The sequence below is a fragment of the Sardina pilchardus genome, chromosome 19 (genome assembly GCF_963854185.1).
Source record: "Sardina pilchardus chromosome 19, fSarPil1.1, whole genome shotgun sequence".
NCBI classification, from domain to species: domain Eukaryota; kingdom Metazoa; phylum Chordata; class Actinopteri; order Clupeiformes; family Clupeidae; genus Sardina; species Sardina pilchardus.
Genome location: NC_085012.1, coordinates 15,332,360 through 15,350,320, shown reverse-complemented (window position 1 = coordinate 15,350,320; position 17,961 = coordinate 15,332,360). Strand labels below are relative to the sequence as shown.

Here is a 17,961-nt window from a genome sequence, read left to right as displayed (position 1 = left end):
ATGTGGTGGTGTGTTAATTGAAAAATAAAAAAAAACAGCCTGTAATAGGCTAATTAATGGGTTACGTAATCTAGGTTCTTAATTTTATACACCTGTGAAAGCCGGTCCCTTTCCACAGGTGTATAAAATCAAGCACCTAAATTATGAATGCAGACTGCATGGTGCTTGATTAACACACCTGTGGAAAGGGACACGCTGAAACCTGTAGGCTCCCTCATTTGTTTGGTGCAGCCGGTTTGAACCTGCTGTTAATGTAGGCCTAGGCTACTTGTCACGAATCCACTTGGTTGTTGCGCCTATGAATCATCACGTTACGATGTCAAAGAATGTATGCATGTGATAGTTTTTGGACAAACCATCAGTGTTGGAGTGAACGTGTGCAAAATATAACAGAAGATGCCGTACAGCCCTTCACCGGAGACATAGGCTTTGTAACTGTAATTGTGTAGGCTCTACTACAATCACGCACCGCTTGACACCTTGAATAAAACACATTATAAAGATGGTAAAGACAATCGCCTACTGCACGCTCTCCTTCACTCAGTGCCGTGTGTGTCTCTTTAAATGAGGACGGTGGGGGTGAGAATAGAGATCAATCGAGCTGTGACGCCGTAATCCACGGCTAGCTGGACTGTTTGTACAAATAAATGAAGAACCTGCATCCCGTGCGAGATGTCGCCTAAACGGATATGGCTAATTACATCCTACACTGCAATGGAGGATTATAAAGACATTATGCGTCGGCCTTGATACCACATTTTATATAAAACGGCAAAGGTCCGGGGTCTACGTCTTGCTGTGACTGGACAGGTAGGTTGTTTAACGATATTTTAATCCTGTCAAGAACCCCACAGGCCTAACGGAAATACAACAGTAGTCCAATGAATGGCACAGACGACAAATAAAAACCCAGTATGGGGCTAGCTTAATATAATGTTCTTAAACGCACGAATTGGAGCGTTACGTCCATTGGTTTTCCGTTATTGGCAACAATGTGTAAACAAGCATTAGCCTAATATTGACGGCACTGCTTTATCTGATGGCGCTTCTTATATTTGTGTTCCGTGTTGGAATTCGCCTTTATAATTCCTAAACATATGTCCTCCTGTATAACTGGACGGTCCAGCACAGCTTTGAGGGTAACACCCGAGAATGCAGTGGTTATCATGTGCCTGCTGAATATAGGTTGCGCTCTATGCGCAGCCTCCGCGCTAGACTGCCACAGTGCGGATGGCTCTAGGACACGTGCATCACATTTTCAACTCTTAGTCTAATCTGTTGACTCTGATCGATGTTAAACTCCTCTCTTGTTAGACTGTCTGTCATTTTTGAAAGTTGCACTATTATTACCTTCCTCATCATCATCATTGTCTCCCTTTCCTCCGAATGACGGGTTGTGCAGCCTGCGCTATCCAGAGAGACACTTCCCAGTGCCTGACGTTGACGCATAACCTATAGGCTGCTGAATTCTGTGATTGGTGGTGGCTATGGTGGCTTGCTTGTACTTGTAAGGTACCAAGCTCTGTATGAAACTAGATGGCAAATTAAATAGGGCCTACAGGATCCATAATTAGGACTTACTAGTAAAAACAACCTGATTAAACATAAGGAGGAAATGTGTGACCTTTGGAAAATAAATGATATTTTGTATTCAATGTCTTGAAAACCAGAATAAACTCTGATGCTGCAAGGTTTTCAGAATGAACGTCGCCCACGCTTGCCCTCTTCTCGCACACCATTCAAAGCCGAAGGCAGTCTGTGTCCTATTTTCTCAGGCGTGTTTTCCCTGTAGGCAATCCCAGTGACACACCCATGAAGTGTATTCAGTCACAGAGTTTATAAATGTCAGTACAATGATCCCTTTTGTTCATTCATGTCAACAGTGGGACAGTGTGGCTTTTCAGTACCACTTCCCTCTAGTAGCCATCCCTCTCCAGTGTAGGTTAACTGTGTGTGTGTGTGTGTGTGTGTGTGTGTGTGTGTGTGTGTGTGTGTGTCACTTCCTTCACTGTGTCACTTTCACAGTCAGGCCTTCAGGGCTGCCAGCACAGAAGGCGTCCTCAAGAGGCCCAGCCTTGCCATGCGGTCCACAGTCCGCTTTGCCCACAGAGGCTTCGGTTGGACAGGATTACTGCGTCATCAAGTCATGTCTCCCTCTGCCTCCTTTTTAATTAAGCACACACATACCCAAAGGGACACTATGTTGTATGCACTACGGGATACTGCGATTCCTGGATATATATTTAGGTTATGTTTGTGGTCAAAGAGTATGTGTATGTGAATCATATATCAGATGTGGATACTAATCAGTGTACTTACATAAGATGAGGACACTTTAATCTCCCCCCCCCACCCTACCCGTCTCTCTCCATCCCTCACTCACCCACCCTCTCCCCCCGGTCTCCATGGGAGCTGAATAATTCAGCAGTAATGAGAGGAGCAGGATGCTGTGATTCAGAGTTCTGAGTTAGAGGGAGAGCAGCACTGCTCTGGTCGGTCTTTGGATATTTACTGGAAGAAGATAAGGCCCCCCGAGGAGCTAGCCTGCTAAGGTAAAGAGTCTCAACGGTAATCTAGATTCAATATCTGTAGGCATAGGACTGGTTATATCATGTTCTTGCTCTAATAGAAAATGAATTCCATGCCATTGACATACAATTGAGGGCACAGCTTCTAGCTGTTATCATCCACATCACTTATCACCTGTGCTTGTCAGTCAGCTAAAGGCTTGTGTTTTTTCCGTCTGTTTTTCTTGATAAGCCTGCATAGTTAGTTACTGCTAAATGTGGAAGCATTGTTCAGGTCTGTGGTATTCACAGTGGACAATTGGAAGGTTTCCTTCTTTCCTCCGTATGACGGTTGATGTGGGCTATCCCCAGAGCCTGTGATCATCATCTTCCCATTGTCTGATGTAAACATGGATGAATGTGTGACCTTGACAAATGAATGATATTTTGTGCGATGTTTTGAATAGTCAAAATGAACACCTGTGGCATATTGCATCCACATTTGTTTGCCTTTACTTTGTTCATTGCAATGCATTAAAAAAATATTATAGAGATTCGTCATGTGTGCACGTCATGTGTGCTACCACGCAGAATTGCCTCATTGTCATTTGGGAGTGCTGTAAGCAGTCTTTTTCCATGATTGTAAGTTATATATTTGCCACTTTATGTGTACATAGTGAATATTTGTTAGTTGTAATATTCGTTATATAGTGAATATTGTTCTCTGTTCTGCTTATTTGTGCAGAATTGCCTGTTGTTGCTTTAAAATGACATTTATAGTGTTTCACTATAAACTTTTAGGGGCGCTCGTGGGGGATCTCGCCCGGGGAGTAATTCAGTCTAGAACTGCCACTGCCTGTGGGCACTGAGCAGTTAGGACTTTCCAGCGTGGCTGGGTTCCCTTCTGCTGGTTGGCTGATCTGGGTTGTGGTTCAGAAGTAGGACATGTGTCATTCCACGTCAATTCAACCCACGCACTTGTGTCTCAAAAAAATCTGAAAAAACTCTGAAAAATTATATTCCCCTGGAGACACTGTAAAATGTTTTTTTTTTAGATAAAAAAAAAGATCAATACGTCCCAAGTTACAGCCAGTTTTAGAGGGGGTGTCGAGTTTTACAGCCCTTTTCCAGCACTGATGAGGAATGACCCAGATGGAAGCTGGGGTGGTAATCCCCTCTGCCCTGGACTAGTAGGTGTGAAGGCCTGCCCAACTCAACCAGCTTCCTAGCGAAAACGGACAGAGACTGAAAAAAGAGATTGGCCAACAACATTTGAGATTGAAAGGGTGTATTCAGTGGAACCCACCTTTGTGATTATGTTCCCCAGTGGTAATGCTGTAGGTTGTTGGAGGGTAGCGGAATCACTGATTGATAAATTAACACCGTGACCCTGTGTCTGTTAAGCACTCTTGGTACCTTCCACACATTCTGATCGGTCTGTTGAGTTTTCTTTGGGAAGGCACTGGCAGCGTACCTAATGGGCATAGTCCAGACTCTTCCAACGTGGCGCAGTTTGGTTAGCTTTTAACCAGGCTACATCAGCATCACTCTTCCTGGCTTTATCATTTCCAAATCCACTTGAAGTCATTGATTAGTGGGACTGTTTAGGAGTTTATAGACCGTGTCTAAGAAAACTCAACTGAGTGATGGTCTGGCATAATCGAACTAACCATACCTCAGTATAGGTGAGATATCATCACATCAGCATGATCGTATTTGTAGCTTATATTGACCATGTGTGTATGTGTGTTCATGTTTTGAAGTCAGGTGAAGCCATGCAGGCAGACGAAGGGACTGAGTGGCTCTTGGAGCTGCTGACTGACGTTCAGCTCCAGCAGTACTTCCTGCGTATCCGTGACGAACTCAACGTCACGCGCCTCTCCCACTTTGACTATGTCAAGACTGAGGACCTGGAGAAGATCGGCATGGGACGTCCGGGTAAGAGACCTCCCGCCCCTAGTCCCCCACACACACACACACACACACACACACACACACACACACACACACACACACACACACACACACACACACACACACACACACACACACACACAGAGACTCATAGAGACATGCAGGCAAATGACATCTTGGCTATTGTCATCTCTGAATCATCACCACCCACTTCAAACACAATGACATTTCCTCAGAACAAATGGGACTTTCTGTCAGTCATTGAAAATGGCTGAACTTCACTGCAGCTTTGTAAAATCATTGTTATGGGAATTTGTCATCTTCTATACTCATGGAGTCATTTTCCAGGAAATGATTTTGTATTTTTTGTCACTCGACATGAAACAAATTATGTTTTCCTCTGTGGCAATCTTAGTTTGTTCAATACACAATAGACAATGATGAGTTATTAGTGTGAACAATTCATTCAGGAACTGCAACGTTGTGTGACGTTGTCGCGTTGTCAGATTGGTCACGTCTTGTGTTTATGGTGTCTATTGTGTTTGGGCACTGAAGGCCAGAGGAGGCTGTGGGAAGCGGTGAAAAGGAGAAGAGCCCTGTGCAAGCGCAAGTCTTGGATGAGCAAGGTACGCTGTGATTTCTTAAGCCAGACCCCCTTCCCTCCAACTGCCACTTATCTGTTACTGCAACAACATTGCTGTATTAAAGGTCCATCAGTTGAGATGAGAATCAGTGCAGTGTCAGCCTACCTGCTATTTGCCTCACGCTTACACCGTATCGTCATTCCATCATAAGTAGGAAGGAGTATGATGCAAGAAATGACAGGTGTAATGGATGTCATCGCCCCTTGCTTTCTTGTGGCAAACGCATCTGCTGCACCAACCATCATTATGTAGCATAAATCAATCAGTCAATCAAACGGGACAGTTTTCTTGCCGTACTAGAACACCAAAGCTTCCATTATGTAGTAGTCCATCACTGGGGGACGCTGTGGCTTGGCTGGTTGCAGCGTCCATGCCATATTTGTGTCCAGGTACCCGCGGGGACCCAGGTTCGGGTATGGCCTCATTGGCCTGCGGTTGTTTCCCAATCCCACCCCCGCTTGCTTCTTGTCATATGTCACTGTCCTATCGATAGATAATTAAAAAAAGAATGATATTTTGTGCAATGTTTTAATAGCCTGTGGGCACTGAGCAGTCAGGAGTTTCCAGTGTGGCTGGGTTCCCATTAGCCTGACTCTCGCCAGACCCTTGTAGTTCCGCCATGCTCCACCAGAGGCGTTTCGCTGAGCTCCACACAAGGGTCTGGACGCGAGGGCAATCCAAACCCCTGCCAGTGATCAAAAAATGAGCAGCCAATCAGGAGCGCCGAAGCGAGTGTTTGATTCAAATAACAATGGCGGCACGCAGCGAGGAGTCTTGTGCTGACATTGATTCTGCTATTTCAACCGTTTTGTCGAATCTATCGAGTATTCATTCTTTAAAAGATTAACAGATAATAGTTTTGAAGACATTTATTGGTGGCAAGGATGTTTTTACTCTTCTTCCGACCGGGTTTGGCAAGAGCTTGAAGAAGCCTAGCACGTCATTCAAGATAACAGGCAAGTGGTTTATCAAATCACATGCGAGGATGTTTTACAAGGACCCGCCTTCAGAAATACATCTCCTATCGAGAAGTCCCAGATCCTTGTGTGAAGCAGACAGCAAACTACAGGATCTGGCGAAAGTCAGGTTAGGTTCCCATCTGTTGGTTGTCTGATCTGGGTCGTGGTTCAAAAAATGTGTCATTCTACGTCAATTTAACTAGGGCCCACGCACTTAGGTCTAAAAAAATCTGTAAAAATGACCAGGTGTACCTAGCCTAAGAGAGAAGAAAGAAAAGGTTGAAATAAAGGCTTAAAACGCTGATGTAATTCTATTTGATGTGAAAGTGACTCCAAAATGAATGGGGATCAGTGGAATGCTCCAACTCCCAAGTGGTTGACTTCTAGCCTCAAAGCCCCCCATTGGGGGTATGCTCTCCAAACCTTCACCTACTCCCTTAACTTAAAGGCAGAAAGCCTACAAATATGCAAAAAAATGTATTCCATCGCTGTGTGCTCTAGCCTGCTGTTGCTATAGAGCAAGGGCAGGGGGGAACCAGGTGGAATTACTCTCAGCTGTAGTCTCTGTGCCTGGGCCAGCAGGTGTTCACGGGGAAGCGGCCGGAGTCCGAGTCCCAGGCATCCGCCACCACGGTCCTGAGGGGCCCCTCACCCACCCCGAGCGCTGGGGAGCAACCAGCCGCCCTCACCTGTCTCATCAGCGAGCGGGACCTGACCCTGTTGGAGAAGCTGGGCGACGGCTCCTTTGGGGTGGTGAAGCGCGGAGAGTGGCAGGCCCCCTCTGGAAGAGTGGTGAGTAGTAGACCAGTGGATGGAGATGGAATTCTACGGATCAGTGTTACACGATTCACCGATACTGCAAAAGTATCGCACTGCCACGGAATTAGAAATGTCACAATACCTTATTTTATTAGTATTGATACTTTTAAGAATGACCGCGTTCTTTTGAAGTAAAATGTGTGCAGGCAAGGCATGCTTATAGTGCCTACCCTAGCTTGTGCTTCTTTTCCTGTCACACACACCTATGCGCAGCTGTCGTGCCCTAAACGGCGAGACATGATCAGTACGACGTATTCAAGCTATTTTAAGCTACTAGTAATTATGCAGATTATAAAATACTTTACATTATTAACAAAACATATACACTTTGTATGAATTCCAAAATATATGCAATAGACAAGCCATCATTTTCCTTGTGTGTTTGTGTATGTTTGTGGAGGGTCGAGCAGAATCTAGTATGGCCACTGGGGTGTATTATATTCAATATCACTGATGATTAGGTGGTGGGACCCCCTAATCAAATCAAATTTTAAAAAATTGTTGAAAAAGTACCAAATCGCAATTCCTGACTTTGTATCAGTATCGTAGCAATGATTTTGGTATTGTGACACACCACTACGGATGCTGAATATATTGCTGCATGTAGGGTTGTCTAGATGGAAGAGTGTTGCATTTATTGTAATGAATTGATTCATGTCATACATTTCTTTTTTTAACTCAAGGTCACTGGTGATCAATACATTAATGGAGTGTGGTCCCATTCAGGATCTATTGATTGATGACTGGGTTGGATGGCTTGACAGATGGGCGAGGAGGAATATTTAGAATGAGTGAGCAAGGTCTTTAAATAGAGAGATGAGTCAGTGGTCGTGGGCAGGCATGTTTTTATTACCGTCCAGAGTGTGTAGAGAGATGGAGATGGTGAATGAAATGCCAGTGAATGTGTGGGACGTGCGTGATGATAATATGAGACATATGAGTCATCTGTGTTGTTCTTTGCTCTCCCACCGGCGCACAGCTGAACGTGGCCGTCAAGTGCCTGAAGACGGACCTGCTGGAGCAGCCTGAGGGCCTGGATGACTTCATCAGGGAGGTGAACGCCATGCACTCCCTGGACCACCAGAACCTCATCAGGCTCTATGGCGTCGTGCTCACTCACCCCATGAAGATGGTGAGAGAGTCATCATGGGTGCACTATTGCATCCTGCCCAAAGCCCTTGTGCATGACATCATGTTTTCCTAGCATTAAGCAGCATTCACACCAAGAACGTTAGCGATAACTATAATCATAACGATAAAAGCGTCCACACTGGCCAACGATAAGAAAAGTCTCTCCTCGTGTTAATGAATTTGATGGCTAAAATATTATGGGTTCGGTTCTGTCATGGGCTGTTAGCTTTTTATCATTCTCAAAATCTCTCTGAAAGTGATCCCCAACGATATCGTTCATGTCGTATAGTTAATGTGTGAACGTTGTCATTCATATTAACAAGAGCGATATTTGTTTATAGTTATCGTTATAGTTATCGTTCTTCAGTGTGTTCAATTTTAATTCAAGTCCAACAGTGAATAACTAGGTTTGGATGCTTTCAAGGAAATAGATTGGTAATTTATTTGGATACAGTTACTGCAAGGGATGTGTCATATTTTAGCATATGTCTTTGCATTTTTTTGTATATGCAAAAACATGCAAATTGTATTTACATATCTGTGTGTGCCTTCACAACTAGCTAAAGTTGCTGAGTAGGGCTCCGCCAGTGCTGTTCTGTATGTGACTCTTGCTCCTGTTTGGCTGTGCGCCAGGTGACCGAGTTGGCGCCGCTGGGCTCGCTGCTGGACCGCCTGCGCAAGCGGCAGGGCCACATCCTCATCTCGGTGCTGTGCCGCTACACGGTGCAGATCGCCTGCGGCATGGCCTACCTGGAGTCGCGGCGCTTCATCCACCGCGACCTCGCCGCCCGCAACATCCTGCTGGCCTCCAACGAGCAGGTCAAGATCGGCGACTTCGGCCTCATGCGGGCGCTGCCCAAGAACGACGACCACTACGTCATGCAGGAGCACCACAAAGTGCCCTTCGCCTGGTGAGCAGGGATGGGAGGTGGACGCAGACAGGGGAGGTGGACGCAGGCAGGGGTGCTGATGCTGTCAGTGTTCCTGGTCATCCTGTGGCTCCTGGACCTCTTTGCGTCCATCCCCATGTGGCCCGCCTCTTGCCGTTTTTCTTGCTCTCTTGAGCAATCTAACCTTCAAAGCTTTTACCTCTTTCTCACACAGTACATGCACGCATGCATGATTACACACACACACACACACACACACACACGCACACGCACACGCACACGCACACGCACACACACACACACAGACGCACACACACAGACACTGTCTCTCACTGACTTTTCTCTTCATGTTTATTCTCTCTCTCTCTCAGCCTCTATCTCACGGTGTGATGCACTTTTCTCTGTGATGTGCAGGTGTGCCCCAGAGAGCCTCAAGACGAGGACCTTCTCCCACGCCAGTGACACTTGGATGTTCGGTGTGACTCTGTGGGAGATGTTCACTCATGGACAGGAGCCATGGCTGGGCCTCAATGGTAGCCAGGTAAAGAAATACACACATACACACACACACACACACACATACTCTTCCTCTCTTTACCTCCATACAGTTCAATACAGTAATTCCGTACATATTTAAACAGAGCATAGACCTTATTGACCGTGCAATGTGGATTTGCTGTTACTCTCCAGATCCTCCATAAGATTGATAAGGAGGCCGAGCGCCTGGTGAAGCCAGAAGACTGTCCCCAGGATATTTACAACGTCATGTTGCAGAGCTGGTCTCCCAAACCTGAAGACAGACCCACATTTGTGGCTCTTAGGGACTTTCTGGTAGAGGTATGTCCAGATTGTCATGATGATTCATGGTCTTAATTCTCATAGACCCTCTGAAGGTTTGCCTACAAAAAAGCCGCCCATCTTTGCCCATATACTGTAACAGGCCCCTACGTAAAAATGTTGATGTCCATTGCCTGTTTGTGTGTTGTTATTTCTATCCCATTTCAGTGTCCCCATATCGTCAGGGTGAGGGTCATTTATATAACGTCATGTCATGTCATGTCAGTTAACATTTCAATCTGTCTGTGAGCCTCACGCCTCTCCCTCTGTTTCCTCCTCTCAACAGACAATGCCCACCGACATGCTGGCCCTCCAAGATTTTGACGAGCCTGACAAACTTCAGATCCACCTGGACGACGTCATCACTATCATCGAGGGCAGGTACACCTGCCATCGTGTTTGGCCCACATTCTAATATCCCCGCGCTTTGGTGCCGTGGTGCCGCTCACCGTGTGTGTGCTGTTGCCCGCAGGGCCGAGAACTACTGGTGGCGCGGTCAGAATCGGCAGACGCTGAAGGTGGGCCAGTTCCCCCGGCAGGTGGTGACGTCGGTGGCCGGACTGTCCGCTCAGGACATCAGCAGGCCGCTCAAGAACAGCTTCATCCACACGGGCCACGGCGACACCGACCCACACCGCAGCTGGGGCGCCCCCGACAAGATAGACGAGTAAGAGCACCAATCACACGCGCTGAACAGACCTCTTCTTCTACTAATTATTATGTGATTTTATTGATTGTGTATTGAGTTTCCCTGTGTTTTTATTAATCTGGGATTCTGTGTGTATGATTAAAAAAAATGGTTCAGTTGTGATCAACAAATCACCAAATTGTGTTCCTGAACCCACCACTAGAGTGCAGCAAAATACTGTGTGAAAGTCTTGAAGGTGATTTATGAACCAGAAATGGTGAACAAAGCATGTGTATAAGATTTATGTTTTTGGCCTGGAAAATATATTTTTAAACATCATACATTGATTTTGTATGTACTTGTTTGTGTGTAGAGAGTTTGTCTTCTTTGTGTCTCCATAATTAATCTTTGTGTGTGTGTGTTTGTGTGTGTGTGTGTGTGTGTGTGTGTGTGTGTGTGTGTTGTGTGTGTGTGTGTGCGCGCACGCTCATGTGGGGACTTTATAAGCTTATACCTCGGTAACCCGATGGATCCTCCGGATGTTCTTGGAGTGGACCCAAATGCTGACCGGCCCACTAAACTCCCAAATCGAGCCAAAAGTACGTGGGCTTTTTTTATTGTCCTTCCAATATATAATTCAACTCAGGTCATTTTCATCAACTCTCTCTCTCTCTCTCCCTCTCTCCCTCTCTCACACACTATATTCCCTATCGGCTTTTAGTCCTTTACAGATCAAAAGGCTTGTACTGCTTTTTCCAATTTTCACCACCATTTACTTTCTCTCTCTCCCTCTTTAAATCTTTTTCCCCCCTCTTTTCTTTCTTCCCCCCCTCCCCTCCTCCGTTTCTCCTCTGCACTCTATGACCTCTATTAGAGCTGCCACCTCCACGGCCTCCTCAGCCTGCCGTTCTGCTCAAGAGTGAGTTGGGCTCACCTGCCTCGTCACCGCGGTCTCTCACTTCAGGCTCCATCACTGCACAGGGGCTACACTCTTTTTCTGTTGCTGCATGCGCCAGCAGCATAGCCGCTCTGGGCCTCGGTGCACGTTTTTTGTTCTTAAGATGCTTTTGTGAATACGGGGTCCTGTCAGTGGTGAAGTCTAGTTAGCCATAGTGTGTATACCGTGATGTAGTAGTTAGTTGTACGTAGTGTGTATACTGTGATCAACCCCTAATGTTATTACTGTACGTATCCTTGCCTATTTGAAGTAGGTATACCGAGATGGTGATGATTTATATGTGGGTATACTGCGTAGTCCTGCGTTGTCACATAGACTACACCACTGGGTCCTGTGTTGTTGGTTTGTCTCATTAAAAAAAGCTTTAAGGTGGACGGTGGGTGGAAATGAGTTGATTTGTTGTGTTTGTGACGTGTGCTTGTTTGAAGAAGAGGCGTTCTATGACTCGGTGATGGACGAAGCCGATGACCTGATGGTGACCAGCGTGCGGAAGCTGTCCCTGTCCAAGCCGTCGACGTACCTGGGCCTGCGCCTGCGCCCGTGGGAGACGCAGCCGACGGACCGCCTGTGCGAGGTGTCGCTCATCGACTTCGGCGACGACAGCTTCAGCTCGGCGTCGCCGTCGCCCGTGGCCGAGGCCCCCGCCAAGGCGCCGCCGCCGCTGCCCGCCGCCGCGCCTGTGGGCTCCATCCTGGACGCGCCGGCTCCGGTCCAATGCCCCGCCGCGCTCTCGCTGCCCAACCCGCTGCACCCCACGCCCGTGCTGGACTGGGACCGGCCGCTGCCCGCGCTGCCCGCCTACGACGAGGTGGCGCTGGAGTACGCCGAGCCGCCGGGGGTGGCGACGGCGGCGGAGGAGGTCGACGCCGAGGTCAGCTCCATCAGCCGGCGCGCCGAGGAGGCCTGCCAGCCGCCCGCTCCGGCCAACGGCCCGGCCGCCGGAGGACCGTCCGGCGGCGAGAAGGCCGGCGTGGAGGACAACCTCTTCCTGAGCGCCCCCCAGCCCCCCGCGGAGGAGGCGCGCTCGCCGGCCCAGACGGCGCAGACGGCGCAGCTCTTCCAGGAGCTGCAGCGCGAGGTGATGGTCAAGCTGCGCGCCCCGCCCGCCACCGCCACCGCCGGCCGCTCGCTGCCCTCCTCGCCCATCCCCATGGCCTTCGCGCCGGCCGCCCACCGGCAGATCATCCTGCCCTCGTCCTACGAGGACAAGCCCCAGGTGCCCCCGCGCATCCCCATCCCGCCCATGCGCCCGTCCAGACGCGCCGGCGTGCCAGCCTACCGCTCCTCCAACTCGCTCGGGGACGAGCTCGACGGCAACGGCGCCGACGCCAACGGGGACGCCAACGGCGTGGAGCGGCCGCCGCGCATCCCGCCGCGGGACCACGCCCTGTCCCAGCCCAGCTCGCGGGCGCCCAGCCCCATGGGCACCCTGGGCGTGGGCTCGCCCCAGCAGAGGGCCGGCCTGTGCTGCGTGGGCACGCTGGGCGCCTTCCTCTCGCCCACGCCGTGCCTGCCCCCGTCCCCCGCCGCGCCGCCGCCCAAGCAGCCGGTGCTCACGCCGGCCACCCACAGCTTCGCCCGCGACCCCCAGTACACGGCCGCCGAGGCGGGCCAGGCGCCGGCCAAGAGCCCCTGCATCCTGCCGGTGGTGTGCGACGGCACCAAGGCCAGCAGCACGCACTACTACCTGCTGCCCGAGCGGCCGGCCTACCTGGACAAGTACGAGCGCTTCCTGAAGGAGTCGGACGGCGGCGAGGACCGGAAGACCACCAACATGGCCACCGTCCGGCCCATGGTGAAGCAGCAGGCCACCAGCAGGCCCATCTACAGCTCCATCAGCAGCAGCTGCAGCGGCGGGGGCGGGATGGGGAACCCACACAACCTGGCCTGGACCACCAACCAAGTCGCCGCCGCTCGAACGGAGCCCACCGCACCTACCTTCAACTCTGTCAAATATGTAAGCAAACGGTCTGATTGTCTTTATTAACGCACAGACAAGACGCACGTTTTTGTCCAGGAACTCTTGTCATGACTTTTTTCTTCCGGGAACTCTACCGTGACTATGTAGGTCACTGTCCTCACCAGAAACACGGTCTTTATGTTCACTGCTAAACTGATGCGTTTATGCCATTAGCTACCATGATGACACTTGTTTATTTGCCGTGTGTGCGTGTTGATGAAAGGCCCCGGCTGCTAAAAGATTGGTGGGTTTGCGTCCGCAGGTCCAGGAGGCGGTGCACGGCGTGACGGTGGAGGAGTGTCAGGTGGCCCTGCAGAGGCACAGCTGGAATGTTCCGGAGGCCATCCGCTACCTGAAGGTACCGGAGCTCCCTTCGCTCGCTCCCTCGCTCCCTCGCTCCCCCCACTGTGATTACAGATGCCTGTAATTAAAGGGCTCCAGAGCCTCTTCATTACAGAGGATGGCGTGAGAGAGTGTGTGTGTGTGTGTGTGTGTGTGTGTGTGTGTGTCTCCGGTGAGCCCGGGCCGACGGGACCAGACTGGGCACTCCTCCAACTCCTCTCCTCTCCTCTCCTGTTGCAGGTGGAGCAGTTGTTCCGGCTGGGTCTGAAGGCCCGCCACGAGTGCCAGGAGGCGCTGCAACGGAGCAACTGGAACCTGGAGCAGGCCAGCACCCAGATGCTGGACTCCTACGGCCCCACCAGGCAGAGGTAGCCCCGCTCAGAGTCTGGGTCAGTCCTGTCAGTCAATGTGTGTGTGTCTTTGTGTCGGAGAGTCCATATCACCTCCTCTGCCCCTCTGTGTTGTGTGCAGGCAATGATGACTGGGGTGCAAAAGAGGAGGGAGCAAAGTTCTCCCATCGCAATCACTGGAGCAAGACTGAACTTTCTCTCGCTGCAAGATTTTTGTTTTTCCTCAGAGCTGTTGATCAAGCAGTATGAGGTACAGCTATTGTATTTTGTTTTGTGTTGTTTTTGTTTTGGGGAGGGGGGGTGCTAAGCACAGCTCAGCAAACATTACATATTGTGTAACCTCATAAGATGTACTGTACATGAGGGATTATTATCAATAGCTTTTGCATATCTGCAGAATATGCATCCAGTAATGCTTTTTCCATGTTACTTTTTCGAAAGCTCAAGGATTCTATTTGCTGGCATATTAATCAGCATATCCACAATCATTCAGTGCAATGCAGAAACTAAATAGGATGTTCTTAACAGCTCACTGTAGGCTTATGCACAGGCAATGCAGATATGCCTAGATGTATGGCAGATCTTAGTAATTACTTCAAACCATGCCCAGAGAGGCTAAAGGCACACTCTCAAAGCTTAAAAATGCTGTATAATCTTTTGTCCATTTTTTATTTTATTTTTTTTGTCAGTGTTGGTGATACCAAATATTGTTTTATTTTGTACAGCTGTTGTTATTTGAATCATGTCTGATGTGATTTTTTATTTGTGTTTAAAATGTGTTCTATATGTGTTATTTAAGGAGCTTTCAGGGTAACGTGAGCATAGCAGTAGGCACTATAAGAAGCGCTGCTTTGCTGTGACACTTGTACTCACATCAGGACCTTCCCATTTGTTTTGTTCTCTGGTTCCTCCAGGCTGATGGTCATAGTTGTACCATTATGTAGGAACACTGTATAATGCTGAAAATGTATTATTGTGTTTAATATTAGTTCAGAGGAATCCTCATTATCAAAATATGCCTCTGCTATTGCTCAGTATTTTCCTTACGTGTTCTTTTTGTATGCCTGGCCTCTGTTTGTTTTTTGTTTTTTTAAGTGTCATTTCGAAATATAGTATTTATTAATAGCATTACGAAACGAAAGACCATTAATGTGATTTTATTTCTCAGAATAAGCTAATGCCGAGGCGACAGCTATAAATGTAGTTTGGTTTACGTTCTACCGCAAAGTGTTTCAGCTTTGCAGGAGGTACCTTCATCATCATCATCATCATCCTGGTTCTGTGGACTGCTGCATTTTCCTAAGTTGTGCTTACGGGGCCATGCTGTGTGAGTGATCTCTGCTGGATGTGACATGCTTGACCCGTCTCATCGCTCAGTCCACTGGCTGCTCAGAAGGTCAAGTGTGTGCCAACGACTGTTAACCGGTTTAACATAATCATTATGTCTCTCTTCTTTTTTTGAAAAAAAAAAAAAAACACCAACTGAAAGAATGCCATTCTGTTAGCTAGATGGGCCCGGGAGTAGTAGGGACATCTGTGTAAGTGTGCAATAATGTGTCAGTTCTGCCATGGGGCAACCCAATCACTTGAATATCGTTGTAGCAGGTGTAAACTATAACTGTAACTGTAAGCGATCATTTTTTGTCATCCTCATCATCTGCCAGATATCCTCTCTCATGCTGCTGTGAACTGAGAGTTCATGGACAGTACTTGCTATGCTACACTACTGTTGCAAGGCTGCACATATGAAAAGTTAAAATTTCTGTATATTTTGTATTAAATATTTTCGTTTTAGAAAACAAAACTGTGCATGTGTTCTTGTGAATGCAGGCTTTTTTGGCTTGGGAAAAACAATTTCCCTCTGTGGGGTTGCTTTTGCGTCTACAAGCAAACAACTTCGCTTTTCCTTGAAATGAATGACGCCGGCCACGAATGAAGCTCTGGAAAAATAATGCTCTGATCATCCCATCTGCATCCCGTGCAGCTTTGCATGTGGCAGTGCAACTCAGCCTGACCAATTACCTACCGAGCCCAGTAATGACCATGCACGGTCACACAGGTGGTCCCTGTGGAGTCGAAAACCTCCATAAATGACAGCCTTAATTGCAATCCATTATTGCCATTTCACAAAGTTCCCCCATACATGGAGCTGATGCAGCTGGGCCTCTTGATGGCACTGATGATCCAGTAGTGGGAGCAACCCTTGATTTATTTTCCTGTCACTCTTGACTGTGTACCCGGAGGAGCTGATTGATTTGAGACTCGGACCACCATCAAAGCAACAGGGTGAGGGCGATACAGATGCAGAGCCTGTCGCAGACAAATCCCTGTCACATAGTTGGCACTCAGATTTGCCTCGATGTTTGTGTATTTTAAACTATTTGCAATGGCATTTTATTAATTTAGCCAACGCTTCATCCAAAGCAACTTACAAAATGGGGAATAACATTCAAGCTGCATTGCGAAGGTCAAAAATAATATTGCTGCAATAAATGCTACTACCAGAAGGTATATATATAGCTACTAGTGAAACATGCCCAGTTTAAGCCTTCTTCAAATGAAGATGAGCCATTTTAAAACTCACAAGCACAGATCAACACTTATTCCTGATGTTTATCTCCAGAAACAGAAGTGTGTGCAAATCAACCCAACTGTGGGTCAACGCAAAACCATTTGCCTTACTTTGTGTTATCCTGTAGTGATCAGGCCAGCCATGGTTTGAGAAATAAATGGGTAAAAACCCAACGGTGGAGGCCATAAAATCCTTTTTATATATCCCCCCCCCCCCCAGGGCCATACCACCACTAGGTGTCAGCATGATCATGATGTTGAATTGATTTACCTTTGATTGATGGGTGCTCCTTGTGACTTCCCTCAGTCATTAACTCCTGGCCTCAGTGGGAGCATTATTGTGATATAGTTGCTGTGCGCAGAAATTAAGCGAGGACTCAGAACTTTCATCCTCATCGATTCCCATTTACACCCCCCTTATCGATACGTACAGTAATACAAATGGCTTTGGGTGGCCTGGGATACGTCAGCCCTCTCAATACACTCGGCTGGTGTCATACATCAGTCGTTGTTTGTGTGTTGACTGGTAGCTGCTGTATAGATGGTTGCATGGATTTCTGAGAAAAGCTGTGTATATACAGTATATATATGTGTTTGTGTGTGTGTGTGTGTGTGTGTGTGTGTGTGTGTGTACATATATTATATATATATATACGCACATACATACGCACATATATATGTGCGTATATTTATGTAATATAGTTTGCTTTAGTTGCTTTGATTGTTTACCTAAAACAAGAACTGACTTCACAGAACAGGGGATATGCCTGCCAAAACAGCCAGACCTAGTCTCAGCTGAGGACTTCACTAGACAGAAAAATTAAAGGTGTGAAATTAAATAATCTCTAGCCTGGGTGAACCCAGACAAATTTGATTTTTTGCTCTGCAGGTCCATCTGGAAAGGAGCCCATTGATGCCTGCTTCTGAACTTGCCACTGTCTCCACTACTATGGCATAACCAGCAGTGAAATGAAACTGGAACGTGTTCATTAAAGTCTGTAGTTTGCTTTCAGAAGTTAAGCAAACATTACGTTTCTTGTAAATGAAGGTTTGAAATGCCGTTGTTAACTCAAATAAATAAAAAGAAAATGTATGTTTTTTAGTGTTTGGTGATTCGTAAACAGATGTCAATGGGCCCCTTTCCAGACCAACCTCCAATCACCTTTTTTTTTCAAATCAGATTGACATTGTTGTGTTAGCTGTTTTGTATAGCATTATTATCCTGAACGTATGCTATTGTGAATCTTAACTGCAATGAGTCACATTAACTAAGGTCCAATTAAAATGTGTGCTCCATATCTCTGAAAGATGTGTGCTTGTGGAGGTTGACTTCTTGGGTCACGGCCGGCTGCTGAATGCCTGTATCCTTGAAGTCACAAATTACCTGCTGCAGTCAAGTCGATATTCAGAAACAGTCGGGTTAGTTGAATCAACCTTATCAGTGATTGACC

General features: G+C 47.6%; 1 protein-coding gene across 8 annotated transcripts; it reads left to right on the top strand.

Annotated features, from left to right (window-relative positions):
- The first annotated feature begins 648 nt into the window (after positions 1–648).
- Positions 649–14,181, top strand: tnk2a (tyrosine kinase, non-receptor, 2a). Of its 8 annotated transcripts, none has more exons than XM_062521375.1 (16): positions 649–810; positions 4,271–4,445; positions 4,977–5,047; positions 6,586–6,816; positions 7,823–7,975; positions 8,608–8,885; positions 9,279–9,405; positions 9,555–9,701; positions 9,988–10,082; positions 10,174–10,368; positions 10,837–10,928; positions 11,204–11,248; positions 11,716–13,244; positions 13,510–13,605; positions 13,830–13,957; positions 14,061–14,181. In XM_062521375.1, the coding sequence occupies exons 2-16, from the start codon at positions 4,283–4,285 to the stop codon at positions 14,065–14,067; spliced, it is 3,357 nt and encodes a 1,118-aa protein (XP_062377359.1). In that variant the 5' UTR covers positions 649–810; positions 4,271–4,282; the 3' UTR covers positions 14,068–14,181. The 8 variants fall into 8 exon arrangements, with proteins under 8 accessions (XP_062377359.1, XP_062377363.1, XP_062377361.1 ...); XM_062521379.1 differs by having other exon boundaries at positions 6,607–6,816; positions 11,719–13,244; positions 14,061–14,144; XM_062521377.1 differs by having other exon boundaries at positions 11,719–13,244; positions 14,061–14,144.
- Positions 14,182–17,961: the final 3,780 nt, after the last annotated feature.

What these genes read in the sequence shown, in the direction of transcription:
- tnk2a (XM_062521375.1), top strand. Translation starts at nt 4,283, where the DNA reads ATGCAGGCAGACGAAGGGACTGAGTGGCTCTTGGAGCTGCTGACTGAC. An exon ending in TCACTCACCCCATGAAGATG is followed by an intron (nt 7,976 to 8,607) that starts GTGAGAGAGTCA and finishes GCTGTGCGCCAG; the next exon opens with GTGACCGAGTTGGCGCCGCT. An exon ending in TGGGCCTCAATGGTAGCCAG is followed by an intron (nt 9,406 to 9,554) that starts GTAAAGAAATAC and finishes GTTACTCTCCAG; the next exon opens with ATCCTCCATAAGATTGATAA.